This window comes from Danio rerio, chromosome 11 (genome assembly GCF_049306965.1).
Source record: "Danio rerio strain Tuebingen ecotype United States chromosome 11, GRCz12tu, whole genome shotgun sequence".
NCBI classification, from domain to species: Eukaryota; Metazoa; Chordata; class Actinopteri; order Cypriniformes; family Danionidae; genus Danio; species Danio rerio.
The window spans coordinates 44,602,744-44,625,692 of record NC_133186.1 but is presented as its reverse complement, the minus strand read 5'-3'; the positions used below and the strand labels follow the sequence as shown (position 1 = coordinate 44,625,692).

Here is a 22,949-nt window from a genome sequence, read left to right as displayed (position 1 = left end):
GGACAAACCCAATGTTGGGTTATTTAAATATCATTTAAATATATTTTTTAACCTAACTCTTGGGTTTGTTTTGACCCAGCATTGGGTTAAGATAACGCAGGATTTCTTAAAGTATAAGGTGTATTACACTCTATATACATATACAAATTCTACAGACTGTATTTAGTTGTAAACTGTAGTTTCCTTTAGATTTTACTACAGTGAACTGGTGTCATTCATTCATTTTCCTTCAGCTCAGTCCCTTTATTCAGCAGGGGTCGCCACAGTGGAATGAACCACCAACTATTCCAGCATATTTTTTTACACAGCGGATGCCCTTCTAGCTGCAACCCAGTACTGGGAATAACCCATACGCACTCATTGACACACACACACACACTCATACGGCCAAATTAGTTCATCCAATTCCCTTATGTGTTTGGACTGTGGGGGAAAGGAGTAGGAAACCCACGCCAACACGGGGAGAACATGCAAACTCCACACAGAAGTGCTAACTGACCCAGCCGGGACTCAAAACAGCGACCTTCTTGTTGTGAGGCGACGGTACTAATCGCTGCGCCACCTAAAATGTGGTGTATTGTAGTATAACTTATACAGTCTAAGAAATGCTGGGTTATTTAAACCCAAATTGGGTAAAATGTGGACCTCTGATTAATAAATGGACTAAGCCGAAGGAAAGGGAATGAATGAATAAATTGAATTCAAATAATTAACCCAGCAATTGGTTAAGTACGTATTACACTGGGAATTGGGTTAAAATAACCCAGCATTTTTTTAGTGTAGGTCACACTTTGCTAAACGGTTTCATTAGTAAATGTTAGTCAAGGAATTGACTAACTTATATTTACTAAATATAATTCATTCTAGCGCTTTGAGTCTAAGAGAAATGCATTACAAATAAAATTAATTATTGGTATTAGTATAATCGGTGACACGGTGGCTTAGTTGTTAGCACTATGGCCTCACAGGAAGAAGGTCTCTGGTTCGAGTCCCAGCTGGGTCAGTTGGCATTTCTGAGCCACCATGCCCCCCCCAAGTAAATCTATTTACTTATTTATTTAACCAATTTCTATTTCTAAAGACGTTCAGTGACCAATCTTCTATTTTAATGGATATAACTCGTTATTAAAAGTGCTTTGTTTAAATACACCAAAAAAAAAAACTACCTGCACTCACCGGCCACTTTATTAAGTACACCTGCCCAACTGCTTGTTAATGCAAATTTCTAATCAGCCAATCACATGGCAGCAACTCAATGCATTTAGTCATATAGACATGATCAAGAGGATCTGCTGCAGTTCAAAGCGAGCATCAGAATGGGGAAGAAAGGGGATTTAAGTGACTTTGAACGTGGCATGGTTGTTGGTGCCAGACGGGCTGATCTAAGTATTTCAGAAACTGCTGATCTACTGGGATTTTCACGCACAACCATCTCTAGGGTTTACAGAGAATGGTCTAAAAAAGAGAAAATAGTGAGCGGCAGTTCTGTGGATGCCTTGCCGATGCCAGAGGTCAGAGGAGAATGGCCAGACTGGTTCCAGCTGATAGAAAGGCAACAGTAACTCAAATAAGCACTCGTTACAACCGAGCTCTGCAGAAGAGCATCTCTGAACACACAACACGTCCAACCTTGAGGCGAATGGGCTACAGCAGCAGAAGACCACACCGGGTGCCGCTCCTGTCAGCTAAGAACAGGAAACTGAGGCTACAATTCACACAGGCTCACCAAAACTGGACAATAGTAGATTGGAGAAACGTTGCCTGCTCTGATGAGTCTCCATTTCTGCTGACACATTCAGATGGTCGGTTCAGAATTTGGCATCAACAACATGAAATCATGGATCCACCCTGCCTTGTGTCAGCGGTTCAGGCTGCTGGTGGTGGTGGTGTAAAGGTGTGGGGGAGATTTTCTTGGTACACTTTGGGCTCATTAGTACCAATTCAGCATCGTGTCAATGCCACAGCCTACCCGAGTATTGCTGCTGACCATGTCCATCCCTTTATGAGCACAGTTACTCCATCTTCTGATGGCTACTTCCAGCAGGACAACACTCCATGTCATAAAGCGTGAATCATCTCAGGCTGGTTTCTTGAACATGAAAATGAGTTTACTGTACTCAAATGGCCTCCACAGTCACCGGATCTCAATCCAATAGAGCACCTTTGGGATGTGGTGGAACGGGAGATTGGCATCATGGACGTGCAGCCGACAAATCTGCAGCAACTGTGTGATGCTATCATGACAATATGGAGCAAAATCTCTGAGGAATATTTCCAGTGCCTTGTTAAATCTCTGCCACGAAGGATTAAAGCAGTTCTGAAGGCAAAAGGGGCTCCAACTGGGTACTAGTAAGGTGTACCTAATAAAGTGGCCGGTGAGTGAAAATTTTCATTTTCAAAACTGTAAATATTAGGTGCTGTCATCATGGCAAAGATAAAATAAATCAGTTATTAGAAATGAGTTATTAAAACTATTATCTTTAGAAATGTGTTGAAAAATATCCGTTTAACAGAAACAAGTGGGGGTGGGGGGGTAAACAGGGAGCTAATAATTCTGACTTCAGCTAAATATATATAAAGCAAAAGAACTGTAATTGGAAGAAACGCAGGTTGGGCTTGATGCGCAGGTGTCGTCACGCGCTTGCCGTATATAAGAGCGCGCAGGCGCGTCCACGAGACAGAGTTCAGAAAACACACACACAGTCAGCAGCGCACGAACGCAAACACACGCAAGACCCAGGCGAAGTTATCAAATACACCGCAGCCGAGTATCCACCACCACCACCACCACCATCATCATGCCGGCCACAGAAAAGGATCTTGCGGACGACGCGCCGTGGAAGAAGATCCAGCAGAACACGTTTACGCGCTGGTGTAACGAGCACCTGAAGAGCGCGAACAAGCGCGTGGCCGACCTGCAGCAGGACCTGAGCGACGGACTGCGGCTCATCGCGCTGCTGGAGGTGCTGAGCCAGAAGAAGATGTTCAGAAAATACCACAGCAGACCCACTTTCAGACAGATGAAGCTGGAGAACGTGTCCGTGGCGCTCGAGTTCCTGGACCGGGAGAACATCAAGCTCGTGTCCATCGGTGAGTGCTGGATCATTACTGTAGTAGAGTCCTGGAAAGTTCAGCGAGAGTGGCCGATAGATGAAGTAGGCTACAGTGATTGTGTCATTCATTTTTGATTGGATTTTTTAAATACTTAAAATGGCTTTAGAAATTAATACTGCGACTTTTATTAAGTAGTCAACATTTGAAGTGGCCCATTTTCATTTCTAGATTGTCTTAAGAGTATAATGGGGTTTAAGAGGACTTAGCCTTAGAGTTAAGAGTTCCAGCCTTATGGATGTGATATTTGCACTAAAAGTTTGAAGCAGAAATTCCCAGAGAATGTTTATGTGAACAGTATATGTCCTATGCAAATTCTAATTGGAGAAATCATATTATCAGCCAATGACTGTCAAAAGTACAACATTGTTGAGTCAATTAAATAGTGCTAATGTTATTTTGAAGTCATACTTGCATGCCATTTTAGACTAAATATTCAAAGTAACGTGGTATAACCATGGGTATAACAGTATAGGGAGCATATCATAAGTCGTCACTGAACAAATCTCTGCATTTAAACCAACTTTACCTCAGTCATTCAGCTGGCAACATTTGAAGTGGCTCATTTTCATTTCTAAATTGTCCTAAGAGTATAATAGTGTTTAAGAGGACTACATTGATAACCAGTATTACAGCATTTTCCAGGTTTTCCCAATTTTTGTTTGTCTTGATCAGCAGTTTTGAGCAGTTCCAGCGTTATGGATGTGATATTTGCACTAAAAGTTTGAAGCAGAAATTCCCAGAGAATGTCTATATGAACAGTATATTAAATATATGTTTATATTGTCTATGCAAAGTGTCCTATGCAAATTCTAATTGGAGAAATCATATTATCAGCCAATGACTGTCAAAAGTACAACATTGTTGAGTCAATTAAATAGTGCTAATATTGTTTGAAGTTGTATACTTGCATGCCATTTTAGACTAAATATTCAAAGTAGTGTGGTATAACAGTATAGGGAGCATATCACAAGTCGTCACTGAACAAATCTCTGCATTTAAACCAACTTTACCTCAGTCATTCAGCTGGCAACACTTGAAGTGGATCATTTTCGTTTTTAAATTGTCCTAGTATAATAGGGTTTAAGAGGACAACATTGATAACCAGTATTACAGCATTTTCCAGGTTTTCCCTATTTTCTTTTGTCTTGATCAGCAGTTTTGAGCAGTTCCAGCGTTATGGATGTCACATTTGCACTAAAAGATTGAAGCATAAATTTCCAGAGAATGTCTATATGAACAGTATATTGAATATATGTTTATATTGTCTATGCAAAGTGTCCTATGCAAATTCTAATTGGAGAAATCATATTATCAGCCAATGACTGTCAAAAGTACAACATTGTTGAGTCAATTAAATAGTGCTAATGTTATTTTGAAGTCGTCACTGAACAAATGTGCGAATTTAAAACCCAACTTGACCTCGGTTTTTTATCTGGCAACATTTGAAGTGGATCATTTTTATTTCTAAATTGTCCTAAAACTATAGTAGGGCTGTTTAATAGTTCGAAGACAACATTAATAAACGGTATTGCACTACTAATTTTCCAAATTTTGTTTTTCTTGACTCTTGAGCAATAATTTTGAGCAATTGCAGCATCATGGATGTGACATTTGCAGTAAAAAATTGCTATATAAATTCTCAGAGAATATAAGTTTATAGTATACCAAACATCTGCTTGTTTCCAAAACCTCTAAGTACATACGTGGGGGATTTAAAAAAAAACTCAGTTTTATATTCTATATTGGTTTTATTTTAAATAAGGGAAATAAACGTGTGTGTTATGGATGTGAGTTAAACATATTAAAGGGTGAAGTTGGTTTTATATTCACACATTCACACTTTCTCCTTAATAATATAATTTCAGGATAGTGTTCTATGCTAATTCTTGTTTTGGAAATCATCTTAATTGCTACAATTGCTAAAGTACAACATTTTTGAGTCAATTAAACAGTGCTAATGTTGTTTTGAAGTCTTGCATGCAAATTCAGATCTAATATTCAAAGTAGTGTGGTATATCAGTATAGGGAGCATATCAGTTATCATCACTGAACGAATGTGCACATTTAAAACCTGTCAGGTGGTGACGAAGTGGTGCTAAATCACAGTAATCATTCATATACTATAGTATTTAGGTGGCTTTACTTGTGTATATACAGCCATGGAAATAATTTATAGTGACTTTTTTTTTTTTGCATGTTCCATGTTTTCAGCATTGTCAAGCCTGAAATTGTTGATACCCCTGGCAAATTTGTACTTTTATTTAGCTAGTAAGTTCATTCATTCATTTTCTTGTCGGCTTAGTCCCTTTGTTAATCTGGGGTCGCCACAACGGAATGAACCGCCAACTTATACAGCACGTTTTTACCTAGCGGATGCTCTTCCAGCCTCAACCCATGGGAATAACTAGCAAGTTCTCCACAAAAATATCAAATGCGATGTACAAGATGCATCATTGTGGGAAAAATATTTCAAAAATTTAAGTCTTGAGTTTGCCGGGGATATGAATAATGTCGGCTTGACCATACAGTGTATATTTTGTTGTTGTTTTTTTGTGTGTGGTGCTGTCATCTTGACATACAATGACACTTCAAAATGTTTTGCAAGCATAGAAATGTGCCTAAATGTGTATGTTGTGGGGAATTATAGGGTGTATTTACACTTGGCAGGTTTGGTTTGCACAGCTCTGGTGTGCTTTGGTCTGCTTTGCATTCATATTCCAGCCAAAGACATGCTGTGAACCAGAAACGGGACATGATGTCGCTGTAGAAAGGACAGGTTGCTCAAGCATGAAGTTCAGTACAGGTGTTGGAAACGTGTGGCAATGCTGCTTCATGTGGGTGTGTGAGAGGAATTTCAGGTGCTGTTTGACTCCATGCTCTTCACGTTGTCACTTTGAAGACTCTAAAGTAAAGTGAAGACTAAGTGAATGAGGACTTTTTTTGATGCATGTGAGATTCTAGAACGGCAGGTTCATTTCACATCTTTAAGATAAACCTTATATTTTTCCAAAAACAATACTTTATTTAAATAAAAGAAAGACTCAATTCTCAGTTTGAATGTGTCGTCAGACGGGGAAAGCCTCGGCCATTTGTGACCATCTCTCCCTCATTAGTTTAGGGTGCTTTCACACCTCCCTCATTTAGTTTGGTTGAATCGCACTAGGTTTCGTTTTCCCTCTTGGTGCGGTTCGTTTGGGCAGGTGTGAATGCAGCAATTGTACTCAAGTCTGCACCAAAAGTGGACCAAAAAAGCGTACCGGGACCTGCTTGAAGAGGTGGTGTCTGTATGCTTTCAAACGAACCCTGGATTACCAGCGATATCACGGTCTAAAGGCAGAATGAACTCCTCCAAATAGCAACAATCCCTCGCTGAATCTTTCAATGCAAACACACCCAACTGGTTCCGAGAGACGCATAAAATAATAAAGGCAGTGCGGGTGTTTATTGCTGAAGATTTGCAGATGTTTTCGGTGGTTGGAGATGTGGGCCTTTGTCATCTTATAAAAGCACTCGATTCGCGTTACAGACTACAGTCTGGCATTTTTCCAGCACCAAGAAAATTAAGGTGGTTTATTTATGTCTACTGAAGTACAAATGTGTTTATTTGAAATGTGGAATTTATCTTTATTCACTTCACATGTGTGTTTATTTTCAAAGTGTAGGATTTTATGTGTTGCCCAGTTTGTACATGGGCTACCAGCAGCTGTGAGATTTCAGAGTAGAGCTGCACAATTCTGACTAAAAGGAGAATTACGAAATGTTTATTTATTTATTTTTGCTTAAAATCAAGATCACGATTCTCTCACGATTCTCTAGATGTAAAATAAAGTTTAATATGAGCCCGCAATTAGTATTGTTTTTTCTCAAACATATGGTAAAGCAACAATATTAATATTATGTTTAGGTCTACTGGTTTCTATAAATATTTCTATTCCACTTAAAATAATTCTGATGTTGAATTATGTTTGAGATATATGCTTGCAATAATTGACAACATTATTAGACTTTATTAAACATTTATTTTCATGCACAACTGTGTGTTCGCTAAAAAAGAAAATACAGATCAAATGCTTGTCGCAGTCATAACTCTAAAATCCGATATGATTATTTAAATGAAGTGCACACTTTCAGTTTCATTTTCACTGCTAAGTGCTGTTTATACTTTGTGCGCGGCTCCCAAACGATCACTCTGTGCACCAAACTGAACATTATGTACAACTGTATTACCTTTTACTCACAGCAGGTTCTGTTCACTAAAGGAGAAGTGCGTGCATCTGTCATTAAGTAGGGCACGCGCCCGCACTACAGCTCACGGTCAGCAGCTCACGTCACATGTGATTTACCGGCTGCGAATGCAGCAGTATATGAAGACAAAAATGACATTTTAGGTGATTTATACCTTATAAATACAGTATGTGACTCATTCAACATCATTTGGAGGTGTCCATGTCGCAGAGCAATGTATGTGAAGCAATGAAAAGACTCGTGCAGCCGCCTTTGCTTCTCTCCTGAACTTGAAAATATGATTGACAGAATTGTAGAATAGCTGGATTAAAGATCGTCTAGGGGGTCGAATCGAGATCGCGATCTTTTAACGATTAATTGTGCAGCTCTATTTCAGAGTTATTTTTTAAAATATACAATACACTAGGAACTAGTGTACTTTTCTTAGCTTTTAAGTAAAACAAAAGGAGTATTGCAATAAAAAGTTTTTTTTTCTCCTTAACCTCTTACTGTTCCTATTGAATAAAAAAAATAAATAAAAAAAACACGTGTAAAGCCATAAGAACCAAACCGAAAACAGTGTTAAAAAACCGAGGTATGTATTGAACCATGGGCTAACTGTATTGTTGCATCCCTAGTGTTTATAGATCTGCCCTATTTAAAAAATGGCACAATCTCAATTGAATTTAAAGCGACAGTCACCAAATGCAACAATTGGGTTCAAAGCTTAAAGCCGAGTTCAGACTGCATGATTTCAGCCCAGATTTTGACTCGCCGACAGATTTTGAGAAATCACAGACAAATGTCTGAAATCACAGGCTAATCGGTGTTAATCACACAGTATGATCTATCAAAGACGCGATCTGAGAGAATCGCCAATGAGTCGCCGATGCCCGTGAGATATTTGGCGTGCTGAATACCTGGAGCTCTGGGCGATTGAAATCATGCCGTGTGAAATGTTTTGACTGAAAATAACATCAGCGATCGCCTACAGCCAATGAGAGAGCAGCGTTCACTAATGTGGGTATCTGCAGGCCAGCGGGAGGTTAAGGGAGAAGGTAAAAGCGCTCATTTTCAGTTTATTTGGACCCAAGTAATGGAGGAAAAACTAGTGGAGGTTTGACAGGAGCCACCCATGTCTCTTTGACGTTTCATACTGAAAGTAAAAAAAAAAAGTTGAGGAGAAATGGCTAATTCCCTTCAAACCCAGGTGAGCAAATATGTACATTTTCCACCCCATTAAAGGCTTCTTTCTCATTATGTAGATAATAACAAAAGATATACGACATGTTTTTGGCAGTGAGACGTAGTTTGGACGAAGTTGTCGGCGATTCTTTCTATTGTGAAGTCATTCCAGGGTTCAACGCTAAGGATTTTTTCTACTGGTCCGATCGGGCCAATGGTTTAGATTTTTTACTTGCCCTGCCAAAATTTTCACTGGCCCAAAAAAAAGGCAAGTTAATAGTTATTTTTTTTAGCATATTTTAAATAATGTGTCAAAAATAAATCTGCAAATCTAGAATTTCAATGGTTAAAATGTTTTAATAAATGTATAATGAGCAAAATTCAGTGTTATGCAAACAAAAAGTGCAGGATGGAAAATGTGGAGGTATGTTATTTCAGTTCAAAATCATTTATTTAAAGTAGGCTGACTGGCATATTGTGCAAAAAATAAATAAATAAATAATCGCTTTTTTTCCGTTGACATTATAAACAGACATTTTATTTATTTTATTTTAGCCTCATAATTTGATGTTGCCTCTATGTTGCCGCCCCTTCGCTGTTCTGGTTGTTACCAGTATACGGAAAAAAATAGCGTGCTTAAACATCAAATCAGATAAGAGGATCTGAAATGCCATATGAGGTTTATGACATCACAAAGAAGGTAGACTTTTAAGGGTGCTTTCACACCTACACTTTTGTTTTGGAGCGTGTCTCGTTTGCCCAGTTAGCGCGGTTCGTTTGGCATATGTGAACAGGGCAATCGCGCTCTGTTCCGCGCCAAAGTAATCGCTCTGAGATCGCTTGAATGAGGTGGTCTCGGCTCGATTGAAACTAACCCTAGAGTGGTTCGATTACAGTGAGAAAGCGATCCGATCCGAGCGCGGTTATATCACAGTGTTTTATGGATATGTAATAGGCATACGGCTATATGAAGAGAGAATTATGAGTATGGCGGGAAGTTTCGCGAGTCTCCGGATGCCCGCAAACGAGTGATGATCTCCCGGTAATCTCGCGTCTCCCTCCCGGTCCTCCAATAGGCATTGTCGCGCACCCTTCTCACCCCTCCCCACCGCATCTCTCCTCAGACACGTCACGCGCACCCGGTCAATCACCATCAAACCACCACCTCTCCTGACAGCTGAGCGGGACGCTGCAAAATAAACCCTGACACTCTGACCAATGTGAGGAGAGTTTACTCGCACGTGACTTGTTTTAGCTCTTTTGGTCCGATTAGAAACTTTGCAGTGTGAAAGCGAACCACTCCAAGAGCAAAGAGCAACAATGTAACATTTGTAATCTCTGTTTCAGAACAACTGAATCGATTCACAGGTGTGAAAGCAGCCTAAGACTAAAAAGCACAAGCTTAAAATGCACACAATTGACAAATAGTCGAAGGCAAATCAGAATCTCTCCTTCTTTAGATGCTTTTAAATCTAACTTAAAGACACATTTTTACTCTCTTGCCTTTGACTGATGCATGCATGTTATTTTTGTATTATTTATATTTCAGTATTATTTTTAAATATATTTTATTGTATTTTTAATACCAGTTATTTTTAGTTTTATTGTCTAGTTTATTTTATTGTGAAGCACTTTGGATCAACTACGGTTGTGTTAAATTGTGCTCTATAAATAAAGTTTGCCTTGCAAATGAAACTTTAGTGACAAGTCGGCACTGTCCCAATCAGGCCAGTAATAATGCTGTCTACTGTCCCAAGCATCTCTCACACTGGCCCCAGGCCATAGGGCAGTCCTTATTGTTGAGCCCTGCATTCAATGTGAAAGCCCCTGTCGCCGATACATCTTGAAGTGTATACAAAGCAGCGACAAAACGCAAGCCCAGATAGTCATGCAGTGTGCACACATCTGTGACTGAATTTCAGAGAGCTAGAAAGCATTATTTGTGTGCATTTATGCTGAAACTTCACACACACTGTAGAGACATCAGAAACTTATTTTACATCTTGTGAAAAGTGGCATATAAATCTCCTTTATAGCTATGTTAGCTTATAGTTGCGACACACACAAACCCAAAGTATTTAAAGCATGTCAAAGTGCTGGGAGATGATTCATTCTCTGCAGATAAGAGATAACGTCCACCCACTGCCTATTGATTCTTACTAGATTACCAATAGTCTTATCTCTGCTGTGTGCCCATATTTGGGCTGGCATGAGAAGGTTGCATGTCTTAATTGCATTCTTGTATTCATTAAGATTTAGAAATGCTGAGATTTTAGCATTCTGGAGGCTTAAATATTAAGCATTCTATTACACAATCATTGTGTTTGCTGCCAAACACCTTTCACTGGCCTGTGGCATTCTTGAAGCTGATCCAAATTCATCAAACTGCCTTATTTTTGTTGCTTTTAGACATTGAGCCTGCTTCAGTAAGGAGGTTCAACCAACTCTGTTTTAAAGAGCCCATATTATACATGAAATAGGGTCATATCTTGGTTGTAAGGGTCTCCAACAACAGTCTAATATGCATGCAAGGTCAAAAAACACTTTTGTGGTCTTATAATCTGCATTTATTTTTACCTAATTATCCCAGCGACTCCCGTATGAATCGTCCAGTGATTCATTTGTTCCCAAACCCCTCCTTAGCGTGAAGCTAATCTGCGCTGATTGGACCGATGACAGTCTGTTGCGATTAGTCGACTGCCTTCAGTCAGAGAGTGAAATGCCAAACAGCTAATCAGCAATATAAAAGTAATCACAGTTCATACACGCTCGATAGTGTAGGCGTGGAGTTTAGCTGCCAGTGGGTCAATGTAAATACAGACTATGGACTTGAAAATACAGACGACTGACTATTTTATTGAGCAAAACTCCAAAAACAGTTGAGGAGATCTCCTAGCTTCTCACTCTGCTCTTTTCACAGACACACACACACACACACACACACACACACACACACACACACACAAACACACACACCTCCGGACGACAGCGCGCGCACACGCACACACAGACACACACACTAACGTTACTCCTCGTCCACGGAGCTCCGTTAACAAAGCAGCACGCGTCGCGTTTTTAACGTGACTTTGCACGCGATAAGAGAATATAGCCAGTTAACCTGATACAGTACACTCGGTTACAAGTAACAAATCACAACTAAATACATTTGAAAGCTAGAGTCAACGAGGCAACAACTTTAATCGCACATACTTACACTTGAGAAATGGAGGAAGAAAAATCCATTCTGACGTCCATCAGTAAGTTACTCTTTACTCATCCTTCCTTTAACAAACGCTGATGAAGTATTCTTTGTAGCATGTAGTTTCCAGAAGTTTCCAGTAGTTTCCAACTGCTTGGCTATAATGCTGAGGTTTCATGTTTGGGTAGAGACTCAATATATCCATCTGCAGTGTGACTTCAATCGACCGGCATGTTTGTGTGTGTATGTTTGTGGGTGTGTGTGTGTGTGTCTGGGTTTCTGCGTCAGAGGGCGGGGCCTCAGGTTTGAAATCTCCCGGGTTTGCGCGTGCACGTGAATAACTTGGTTTCGTTCGTACGTCATGGCGAAACACCTAATGAATCGGTATCAAGGCGACTCGTTTGAAGCACTATGAGTCGACTCTTTTATAGATGAATCAACCGTTTTAAACACTGTATTCTTACAGATTTAAGCCTTAGCTGGATACTTCACTTCACTTAGAGCTGTGTTACACACTACATGGAGGGGAATTTTCAAAAACCCATAATATGGGCTCTTTAAACTTGAACTCAGAGTTGATTTACTGAGAGATTAAAAACTCTGAGTTTTCGGTTTCATAATAGCGGATGTGAGCTGGGTCAATCAACTTTGAGTAGATCAACTCAGAGTTAAGCGCGCACACCATGACTATAAAAAGGCATCATCAATGGAGCGCAGATATAGCGAGTGACCATGGCAACATCTAAAAAAAGAGATCAGCATTTCTGTCTCCCGCTGAACTTGATGTGATCATGCAAAGTTATAGCAAATATGAGCGTTTATTTAATAAAGCAACACCACTGCATCAGTGAAACCGAGACAGCTGCTCAAGTTAATAATTCATTTTACGTAATTTTACATTGAAAGTATTTAAATATTTATGTAACATTATATAATAAGTAATGTTATGTGACATTTATAACATTTTTACACACGTTGATCAGTTTTAATAAGTTTAAAAGTGCACTTGTGTCTGCCTTATATTGATCAAGTGATAGAATTTGATATTTAGAATGTAAGCAGAACTAAACCATACTTTTTTAAAATATTCCCTTTAACCAGTTAAACTCCGCAGACCCGATACCGGGTCTGTGACGTCATCGACCCTTGCTTTAAGATTTAAAGGGCCAGCATTGCACCAGACCCCCGTAAGTGGTGTCGTTTGAAAGTGTAGAATCTATATTTTATGCACATATGCATCACTTTGGTTTTTATTTTATTTTATTTACACTTAAATACACAGTATTTTGGATACCCAAGCTGGGTATTGAACATTGGTTTATTTTCATATTTTTCATATGACACATGTACAAGTTATAGCTCAAATGAAAGCTCTTGCCGGTGCTCATGCGGTGCTATTGCTCCTTTTACTGAATTATATTCACAAATCAAACAGTTGCCGAATGAATCGCGGTGTTTCCTTGGTGGGTGCAGAAGTGAAAACAATACATTTATGATCACTAAGCAGCCCCAGATACTAGGGATGTAACTGTATTGTAAATACCATCATACCGCAATAGCAATTTTTTTCCATATTACCGTAGTCGCATGACTCTAAAACTGTAGGTCTTCTGAGAAAATTTGCTCAGGCGATGAAGCGAACGGGAGGTAGCAGAAACTACAATTCCCATCAGCCCAGGCGTGGCCATCATCCTTTGCGGTCTGTTGTCACTACAGATCCAGAAATGGAGTGTGTTGCTAGAAGCGGGGATGAAAAAGAGCTGGAAATGATCGAACCTAAGCAGGTGTTGTCGCCGCGCGCGTACTGAATAGCGGTGTTGTCGCGCGCGTTCTGATCAGCTGTGTTGTCGCGTTTGTACTGTAAAGTGGGGAGGGAGGGTTGAGCGCGCATACTCGAGCGGTGTTGTCGCGCGCCTACTGAAGGGCGGGACCGAGCGTGTGTCGGGTCGCGGGGGCACTTTTGATCATTTTGGAAGGGCATTTTCTATCCAAGACTAAAAAGGGCATGTGCACTGCACAGGTTGAGCCCTATGTGTGCACGTGCCTGCAAGTTGGGGAATACGACTAATAATCAGTCATGGGGACTGCAGAACACAGCACACTGTTCAGATTGATGCAGACATTGGCTTGTACCGCAAAGAGACCTCTATCTCACTCATGGCTTGTCCTCTCAAGTGGGAGAAAGACAATGCACAACGTTACCCACTGCTGTCAACCTGGGCCAAGTCATATCTCTCTTGTCCCAGAAACCTCAGTCCCAAATGAGAGGGTTTTTTTCTGTTGCAGGGGACATTGTAAATACCCAGAGATACCAGCTTTTACCAGATTATAATTATATGATCATTTTCCTTTAAACCCATCTCTATCTAAGTGAGTGAGTGATTAAATGTTAAATGTGATGAGTTTTCAACAATACTAAATTGAAACTTTATTTTTTTTACATAGTTTAATATTTTTTTGTTATTAAAATTGAAGTTCCTGTTTCAAAGCTTACAGATAGATGGCTAATTTGTATGTCATTGACACTTTTGGCACTTTTTTGGAGTATTTTCATAACTTTTGTTTTTCCTGTAAATGATTCAATAAATACCGTACCGTGACATTCATACCGAGGTATTACCGTACCGTGAAATTCTGATACCGTTACATCCCTACCAGATAGCACAGACAGCTGTCATCTATTATCTTATGCTGTGCGCTTCAGGGCCATTCTCCTCTGTTTGTGAGGTGATGTGCATAAGTAATCCTTTTATATGTCTGATGTGGTCCAAACACAGTGAATTATGGTTGATCAAACAAAAGAATAGTGAAATATGAAAACAATGATCGCTCCCTGTGGGTTGTACAGCACCTCTCATCAGTTGGAATACAATAACTTTTGCATAGATTATGGTTGAGTTATTTTCTTTTTTCCTGTGATTACAGACATGTGCAGGAACCACCAAAATACTTCATGTGCGTTTGCTTTCAGGACAGGTGCTTGTCATATCAGGGCGACTGGAAGTTTTCTCCATATTTGGCAACCCGTTGCTCATAGCAAAATGCATGCAAACATTGTCATGGCAACGCCCAACCTGATTTCCTCAGAGTTCTTGCTTGCGTATGTGAGCAAATAAATGCTGCAATCGGAGGTGTGAGAGCTCAAGGTGAGGTTTGGGAACTGCCTGTTTTGGCTCCGAGTTCTTCATCAGCATTTGCATGCAGAGAGTTTTCCCAAGCTTTAGAGAGCCGTGACCTGATAACCAGTCACCCTTGAACTGCCTCAGTCTATTCCATTCATTCTTGGACGGCAGGGGAGAAAAGCGCATAACACATTATTAATATATTGAAGTCTTTGTTCAAAACTCTCTTGTTTTTTTTTCCTGAGGCACCTTATCATTTATTTTATATTCATCTTTATTTCTTGAGCGCTTTCTCAATGTAGATTGTGTCAAAGCAGCTTAACATAGAAGTTGTAGTAAAGTGAATCTGTGTCAGTCCAGTTTTCAGAGTTCAGTGTGGTTTAATTTTCACAACTGAGAGTCCAAACACTGAAGAGCAAATCCATCAATGCGCAGCTCCACAAGTCCCAAACCAAGCAAGCCAGTGGCGACAGCGGAGGAACAAACTTCACCAATTGACCAAAGTGAAGGAAAAAAAAAAAACTCACGAGAAACCAGGCTCAGTTGGATATACATTTATTTTGTTTAAATTTGTTTTAAATAAAACTATATTGTGATAAAAATTAGTCAACTTTGCTTTACAGGCTTGTCCAACACAATTTTAAGGCGACTTGCACAGCTTTTTTTGAGTTGACTCAACTTTTGACTTATGTACTGCAGTTAACTTGATTTAAGTTGAATCAACTCAAAGCTGTGCAGCATGTTGTCCTACAATTTTTTTTAAAGTTGAGTCAACTTTTTTTTCAAAGTTTGGTGTCTGGTTTGAGGCTAACATTTTGAGGTGAAGCACAAAACGGTGAAAAATAAAACACTGAAACACTTTTAGTTGTTTATGAATTTTACAAAAATTAGTAACAATCATAAAAGTAACAATAATTAGTGCATTATTTTACATTAATAATGATTCTGTTTACTGTAAATTATTTATTTGTTTTGCATCATTGCAGTTTAAGTAAAATGTTGAAATAAACCTGCAGTTATTTATTTATTTTATTTGTTTTATTTTTTTTATTTTATTTGTTTTATTTATTTTATTTATTTATTGTCTTTGCTCAATGCTTGTACTGACTGCAATTTTTCTGTCATGAAAAATGCTTTAAAAATATTCATTCATTCATTTCCCTTCAGCTTAGTCTTTATTTTGGAAGTTGCCACCGCAGAATGAACCACCAACTATTCCAGCATAGGTTTTACACAGCGGATTTTTTTCCTGGTGCAACCCAATATTCACACACACACACACACACACACACACACACCCTCATACACTACGGCCAATTTAGTTAAATCAGTTCCGCTATAGCGCATGTGTTTGGACTGTGGGATAAACGGAGCACCCGGAGAAAACCCACACCAACATGAGGAGAACATGCAAACTCCACACAGAAATGCCAACTGACCCAGCTGGGACTTGAACCAGTGACCTTCTTACTGTGAGGCCACCGTGCTGCCTTATAAAATGTTAACTAATAATATTTATTTATTTATTTTATCTACAGTATGTGGGTAACTTGCGTATGAGTAAATGTGTGGTCTTTTGTTGATGCGTTCATCTCTGTGAAATGAGATGTTGTGTGAGGTCACAGTTGTTTTTGCTAATTAGTCTCAGTAAATGATCTTTCTGGACTCTGGAGGAGGTTTCTAGTACTGAAAGTTCACAGGGTGTTTTCATAGTTCGTCCTCTGCTTTTATCTTCATACTGATTAAGAAGGCTTTTGCACAACAGTGTTTTCAAGAGAAACAAAATTAAATAAAGGAAAACTTGTGTGCTTTGGCGATTTGTTAACAAGAGCACATGTAGGAGCTGAAAATATTTAATTATATATATATATATATATATATATATATATATATATTTGTGAAAACTGTTTTCAAAGTGTTTGTTAGTGATATTGTTTGTGTAAACGACACAAGCATGATTTTGTTCAATCCTATTTTATGGCTACTTATTTTGTTTTTTTATGCGAGATTTTATGCAAAAAGGTCGCTGAATCGAATCTCGGCTTCATCAGTTGGCATTTCTGTGTGGAGTTTGCATGTTCTACCTGTGTTGGTGTGGTTTTCCTCCGGGTGCTCCGGTTTCCCCCACAGTCCAAACACATGCGCTATAGCAGGGGTTCCCAAACTTTTCAGCCCGCGACCCCCAAAATGACAATGCCAGTGACTCGTGACCCCCAATATTCTCGGAGGTGGTGGTTATAAATACAGAAACCTTGTATGCAATGACACGCACAAACACACCAATAGACCCAAGTCTATTCTTTGTTTTTTAATGTATGTCAGTGCTGTAAATGGGCTAGAAAGTTTAACCTGCTGTTACAAAATCTGCTGCATCTGACAGTATTGCTGTGCCTTTAGTATAATGTAATTACCAGAGAAGTCGCAATCCTAGTAACTAGTAAAAGTTAAATATTAGTAAAAATTAGTTTATTAGTTAAATACTAGTAAACGTTAAATAAAAGTATAGTTAAAAACTAGTAACTATAAGCTATTATAGTAACTATATAGTTTATAGTAACTATAAACAACTATTTTTTTCTCTTCAGTAGGTTATTGATAAAATACAGGAAGTCTTAAGGTTTAATAAAAATTAATTGATTTTTGAAAATCACCAGGCGACCCCCCCCCCCCCCCCCTTCATTTTCCCGTGACCCCTCGGGGGGTCCCGACCCCCACTTTGAGAACCTCTGCGCTATAGGGTAGTTGATGATCTAAATTGGCCGTAGTTTGTGTGTGTGAGAGACAGTGTATGGGTGTTTCCCAGTACTGGGTTGCAGTCGAAAGGGAATACGCTGTGTAAAACATATGCTGGATAAGTTGGCAGTTCATTCCGCTGTGGTGACCCCTGATAAATAAGGGACTAAACTGAAGGGAAATGAATGAATGAGTGAATAAATGTGGCAAGGAAATAACTCATTAGAATTTTTGGATGGAACAAGTAAACATCTCTTACGTGGGACTACCCAGGCCATTATAAATTGTGGAAAAAAATCAACAATCATATTGTTTCAGCTAAAAAATATGTAAATAAGTAGTTTAAACACGCAGCAAGCGTCATTTTGTTGTTCATGCTGCTGTTTTACACCTTTGAGCTGCATTAATTTACAACAGGACATGCATGGAGAAGTACTTTATTTTTGGATTTACACGGACTCTTCCTGAGTGACGTGTCTTCCTGTCCGCAGGGTGTTTTCATCGGTCATCAGCTGTACATGTGTAGCTGAGATTGGAAAGGTTGTGTGTTATCGTGAGGGCCAGAGCTCAGACTTTCCAGCGTTCAGAGACGGGCGAGAGCTCGCAGATAAACACACACCAAAAGGTCACTCCGTAAATCTCACGCTTGTGATGTTGTTTGTCTCCGGTGTGAAAGGCGAGCTGGGATCATTGGAAAAAGTCAGTTGAACATGCGCTCAGAAAATGACGTTTGCTGTTCGTCCAAACTACTTCTTTAAAATGAGCTGAAGCAACACAATTTGAGGGTTTTTAGGGCATTGACAATTTTTTAGTTTTTTTTTACAACATTGACACAATTCTTGAGGGTTTGTTGCGACATTGACACAATTCTTGAGGGTTTTTCACAACATTCGCACGATTTTTGAGGCTTTTGTAGGAAATTGACACGGTTTTGAGTTTTTTAAGGGTTTTTCACGCCATTGACGCATTTTTTAAGGTGTTTTTAGGACATTGACAATTTTTGAGGTTTTTTTTACGACATTGACACAATTCATGAGGGTTTTTAGGTCATTGAAATGATTTTTGATGTTTTTTTAGGACATTCACAATTCTTGAGGGTTTTTTAAGGGCATTGATTCAATTATTGAGACTTTTTTTAGAACATTAACACTATTTTAGAGATTTTTTTTTTTATGACTGACCATTTCCAAGGTTTTTTTTTACGACATTGACACAATTCATGAGGGTTTTTAGGTTTTTGAAATGATTTTGAGGGTTTTTAGGACATTGACAGAAGTCTTGAGCGTTTTAGGTCATTTAAAAGATTTTTTAGTTTTTTTTTTAGAACATTGACATGATTTTTGAGATTTTTTTAAATGACATTGACAATTCTTGAGGGGCTTTTTAGGACATTGACACAGTTTTTAAGGGTTTTTAGGACATTGACAAGTCTTGAGGGTTTTTTAAGGGCATTGACACAATTTTTGAGTTTTTTTTTTTAGAATATTGACAGGATTTTTGAGAGTTTTTTTTGTAGGACACTGACACGATTTTGAGTTTTTTTAGGACATTGTCAATTCTTTAGGGTTTTTTACAACATTGAGACATTTTTGAGGTGTTTTTATGAAATTTACAAGTCTTGAGGGTTTTTTATGGGCATTGAAACAATTCTTGAGCTTTTTTAGAACATTGACACGATATTTGAGATTTTTTTTTAATGACTGACAGTTCTTGAGGGTTTTTTAGAACACTGACACTATTTTGAGGGTTTTTAGGACATTGACTAAATCTTTGAGGGTTTTTTAAGGACATTGACACAATGTTTGAGTTTTTTTAAATGATATTGACAATATTTGAGAGTTTTTTGACATTGACAATTCTTGAGGTTTTTTTTAGGACATTGACAAGATTTTAAGGGTATTTTAAGGACATTGACACAACTTTTGAGTTTTTTTTTTGGAACATTGTCACGATTTTTGAGATTGTTTTTTTTTTTAATGACTTTGACAACTTTTGAGGGTTTTTACGACATTGACACAATTCTTGAGTGTTCTTAGGACATTTACACGATTTTGAGGGTTTTTAGGATATTGGCATAATTTTTGAGTGTTTTTAGGAAATTGGCAGGACATCAAAAAACCCTCAAAAATTGTCAATGTCCTAAAAATGTCATTGACCATTTTTGAGGTTTTTTTTATGCCATTGACACAATTTTTTTGAGGTTTTTGTTTAGGACAGCTTAAATGTTCAATCCACTTAAATTATTAAATCTATTAAGTTAACTTAATTTGAGTTGTGTGGAAGCCAGCACTTTTTTTTACATTTCATTTTATTTTATAGTTTGTTTTGCATGGATAGCACTGCTTGGACTGGTAATATTCATGTTTTTATCAAGACATTGCCACGTCACGGTCCTTCTATGTATCTTTTTTTTATTTTTTGGGTTTCTCCAGGCCCCCACAAGTGTGGTTTGACATGATCGCTCCATCCCGGATCAATTTCATCCCCAAATATGCCTTTGATCATCATGTGGTCTTCAGCCGCCCTCAAAATTAGAGCCAGTGGTTCTCTTGATGTTGAGAGACGAGAGGTCTTGTTTAGTCAGTCTATGTGAATCTGCGCTCACATTTTTCTTTTTTGTCTTTGAAATTGGTGTGTGTGTGTGTGTGTGTGTGTGTGTGTGTGTGTGTGTGTGTGTGTGTGTGTTTGTGTGTGTTTGTGTGTGTTTGTGTGTGTTTGTGTGTGTTTGTGTGTTTGTGTGTTTGAAAATCTCTCAGCCCCTCATTACTAATGCTGCGACCTCCCACATACGAAGAAATCATCAGCAGAACAGTCCTGTAGTCCAATCAACAGATCAGTTGTAATGTACGTTGCCAGATTGAGGTAAAAATGCTTTGAGATTTGAATATTTCGTTAATTGTGTGAGGTGAGGAGCTTCATACAAGATCTGGCAACTTGCCAAACACGGACTTACTCATTTCTTTTTGTAACTAGAACCATACAAATTACAGGAGTTTCCCAGGAGAAATAACAAAATGGGAGGAGGGCGGAAGTGAGTGTAAAATACAGGAGACTCCCGGGAAAGCTGAGAGTGTTGGCAGGTATAGATGGAAGTGATGCAAACGCTGCTGAAAGTGTGGTTTCTGTTAGTTTTCCGCTTGAGAGGTGTGGGATGAGGACATGCTTGGACTTTTAGTGTGGGGGTAATGAATGAGCATGACATCATCGCTGAGTTTGACCTCATTAGCTGAATGATTAAGCGCTTTGGGAGGTGATGCACATTTGATGAGGATTTAAAATTCAAATTAACTCTTTATGGGGTGAAGAAGTACAATTAAACTACATGTTGAAATGAGCTGAAACAACACAATCTGTGAGTTTTTTTTTGGGGGGGACTTCATTGTTTTATGTTCAATTCCTCTTACATTTGTAAAAACGCACACAAGTTCACGCTCTTTACTCTTGTTGTCCTAACACAGGTAATTAAGTAACTCTTTTGGTGGATTGAACATAAAACAATTATGTTGCCCCCCAAAAATCTCAAGGATTGTGTTGTTTGAATCGCTTTGAAACCACAAGCTGGAAAATGATATTATTTGAATGAATGCTTTATTATTATTATTATTATTATTATTATTATTCATTCATTCATTCATTCATTTTCTTTTCAGCTTAGTCCCTTTATTTATCTGGGGTCGCCACTGCGGAATGAACCGCCAACTTATCCAGCAAGTTTTTACGCAGCGGATGCCCTCATACACTATACACTACAGACAATTTAGCCTAACCAATTCACCTGTACCGCATGACTGTGGGGGAAACCGGAGCACCCGGAGAAAACCCACGCGAAGGCAAGGAGAACATGCAAACTGCACACAGAAACGCCAACTGAGCCGAGGTTTGAACCAGCAACCTTCTTGCTGTGAGGCGACAGCACTACCTACTGCGCCACTGCCTCACCCTATTATTATTATTATTATTATTATTATAATCTTTTTTTTTTACCAGGAAAGATGCATTGGGATTAACAATCTCTTTTACAAGAGCGTCCTGGCCAAGATCAGGCAGTATACATGTTACATTGGTATAACAGACAACAAACTAAAAACAATCAACATTTAACATGAATCACACATTGACAAACAAACTATTCAAAACATCTACAAGCCTGAGTTTCAATTTCGGAGTCATTCATACTTCTTAAAAGCATTTAGTGAAACCGATTCTTTAAACTGCAGCTTTAAGTTTGTAGATTATTCCATGCAAAAAAAATGTAAAAGCCTTTTTCCCTAATCTCGGCCCACACTTAAGGAGCAGACAGTAAATAAATATCCTGTGATCGAAAGGCCATAGTTAAGGACTTTTTAATGAAAAGGCAATGGGTACTTTTAATGAACTAAACTGTGCAGGGCTTCGGTCCTCCAGGAATTGAGTTTGACACCCCTGATCTAACCAATTCAAACCATAAGTAACACACAGCAGTCTTTTGTGAATCAAGGCACTGACAACAGCATCATATACACTGTGCCAAAATACATCTATTTAGTTGTTTATTTATTTATTTTTTATTATTTTAATTAATTAATTAATTAGTTAATTAATCAATTTATCTATTCATTTATTTATTGTTTGTTTATTAATTTTATTTATTTATTTGAATTATTTGTCTATTTATTCATTCATTTATTTGTTTATTTATACATTTTATTTATTTATTTGTTCGTTTATTTGTTTATTCATTTTATTTATTGGTTTATTTATTTATAAATTGTATTTATTTAATATAATTATTTGTTTATTATTTATTATTTATTCATTTATTTTATTTATTTGTTTTATTTATTTATTTTCATTCTATTTATTTATTTGTTTATTTACTTATTTTATTTATTTATTTGTTATTTGTTTATGTAATTTTATTTATTCTATTATTATATTTTATTTTATTGTTTATTATTTATTTGTTTGTTTAGTCATTCATTTGTTTGTTCATTTATTTACTTATTATTTTATTCATTCATTTTATCTATTTATTTAATTATTTATTTAATTGTTTATTGATTTAATTTAATTTATTTACATCTCAACCTTATTGCTAGCTGATAACTGCACCATACCATTTCATTCATTCATTCATTGCCAGCAGTAGCTGAGTAAAACCTTAGCCAGCAGCCAGTGTTGGAGGTCCTGCATGAGTTGAGTTCAGTGCTGAAAAGCAAACCTCCTGCCAAAGCTCACAGCACTGCGTCTGTGTGTTAGAGAAGATGTTAAGCCTGTTCCCGCTCGCATCTCCTGCTGTCCGACTCTAAACACACACTCATCATGAGGCTCATGCTGGAGGAATTCACTGCAGTTTAATGTGCTTTAATCATAGCAGTAGACACAAGACACCG

The 22,949-nt window shown here is 38.1% G+C and overlaps 1 protein-coding gene across 3 annotated transcripts in view; it reads left to right on the top strand.

Moving 5' to 3' along the window:
* Positions 1 to 2,679: 2,679 nt before the first annotated feature.
* The window catches only part of flnba (filamin B a), a 750,037-nt gene continuing 729,767 nt past the window's right edge, over positions 2,680 to 22,949 (top strand). For all 3 annotated transcript variants that reach the window (XR_012387353.1, XM_073917115.1, XM_073917114.1), the window contains exon 1: positions 2,680 to 3,090. Coding sequence is in view for 2 of the 3 variants with exons in the window: in XM_073917115.1 (XP_073773216.1) it covers positions 2,799 to 3,090 (292 nt within the window). In the remaining variant the exon portion in view is untranslated. The remainder of the gene's footprint in view (positions 3,091 to 22,949) is intronic.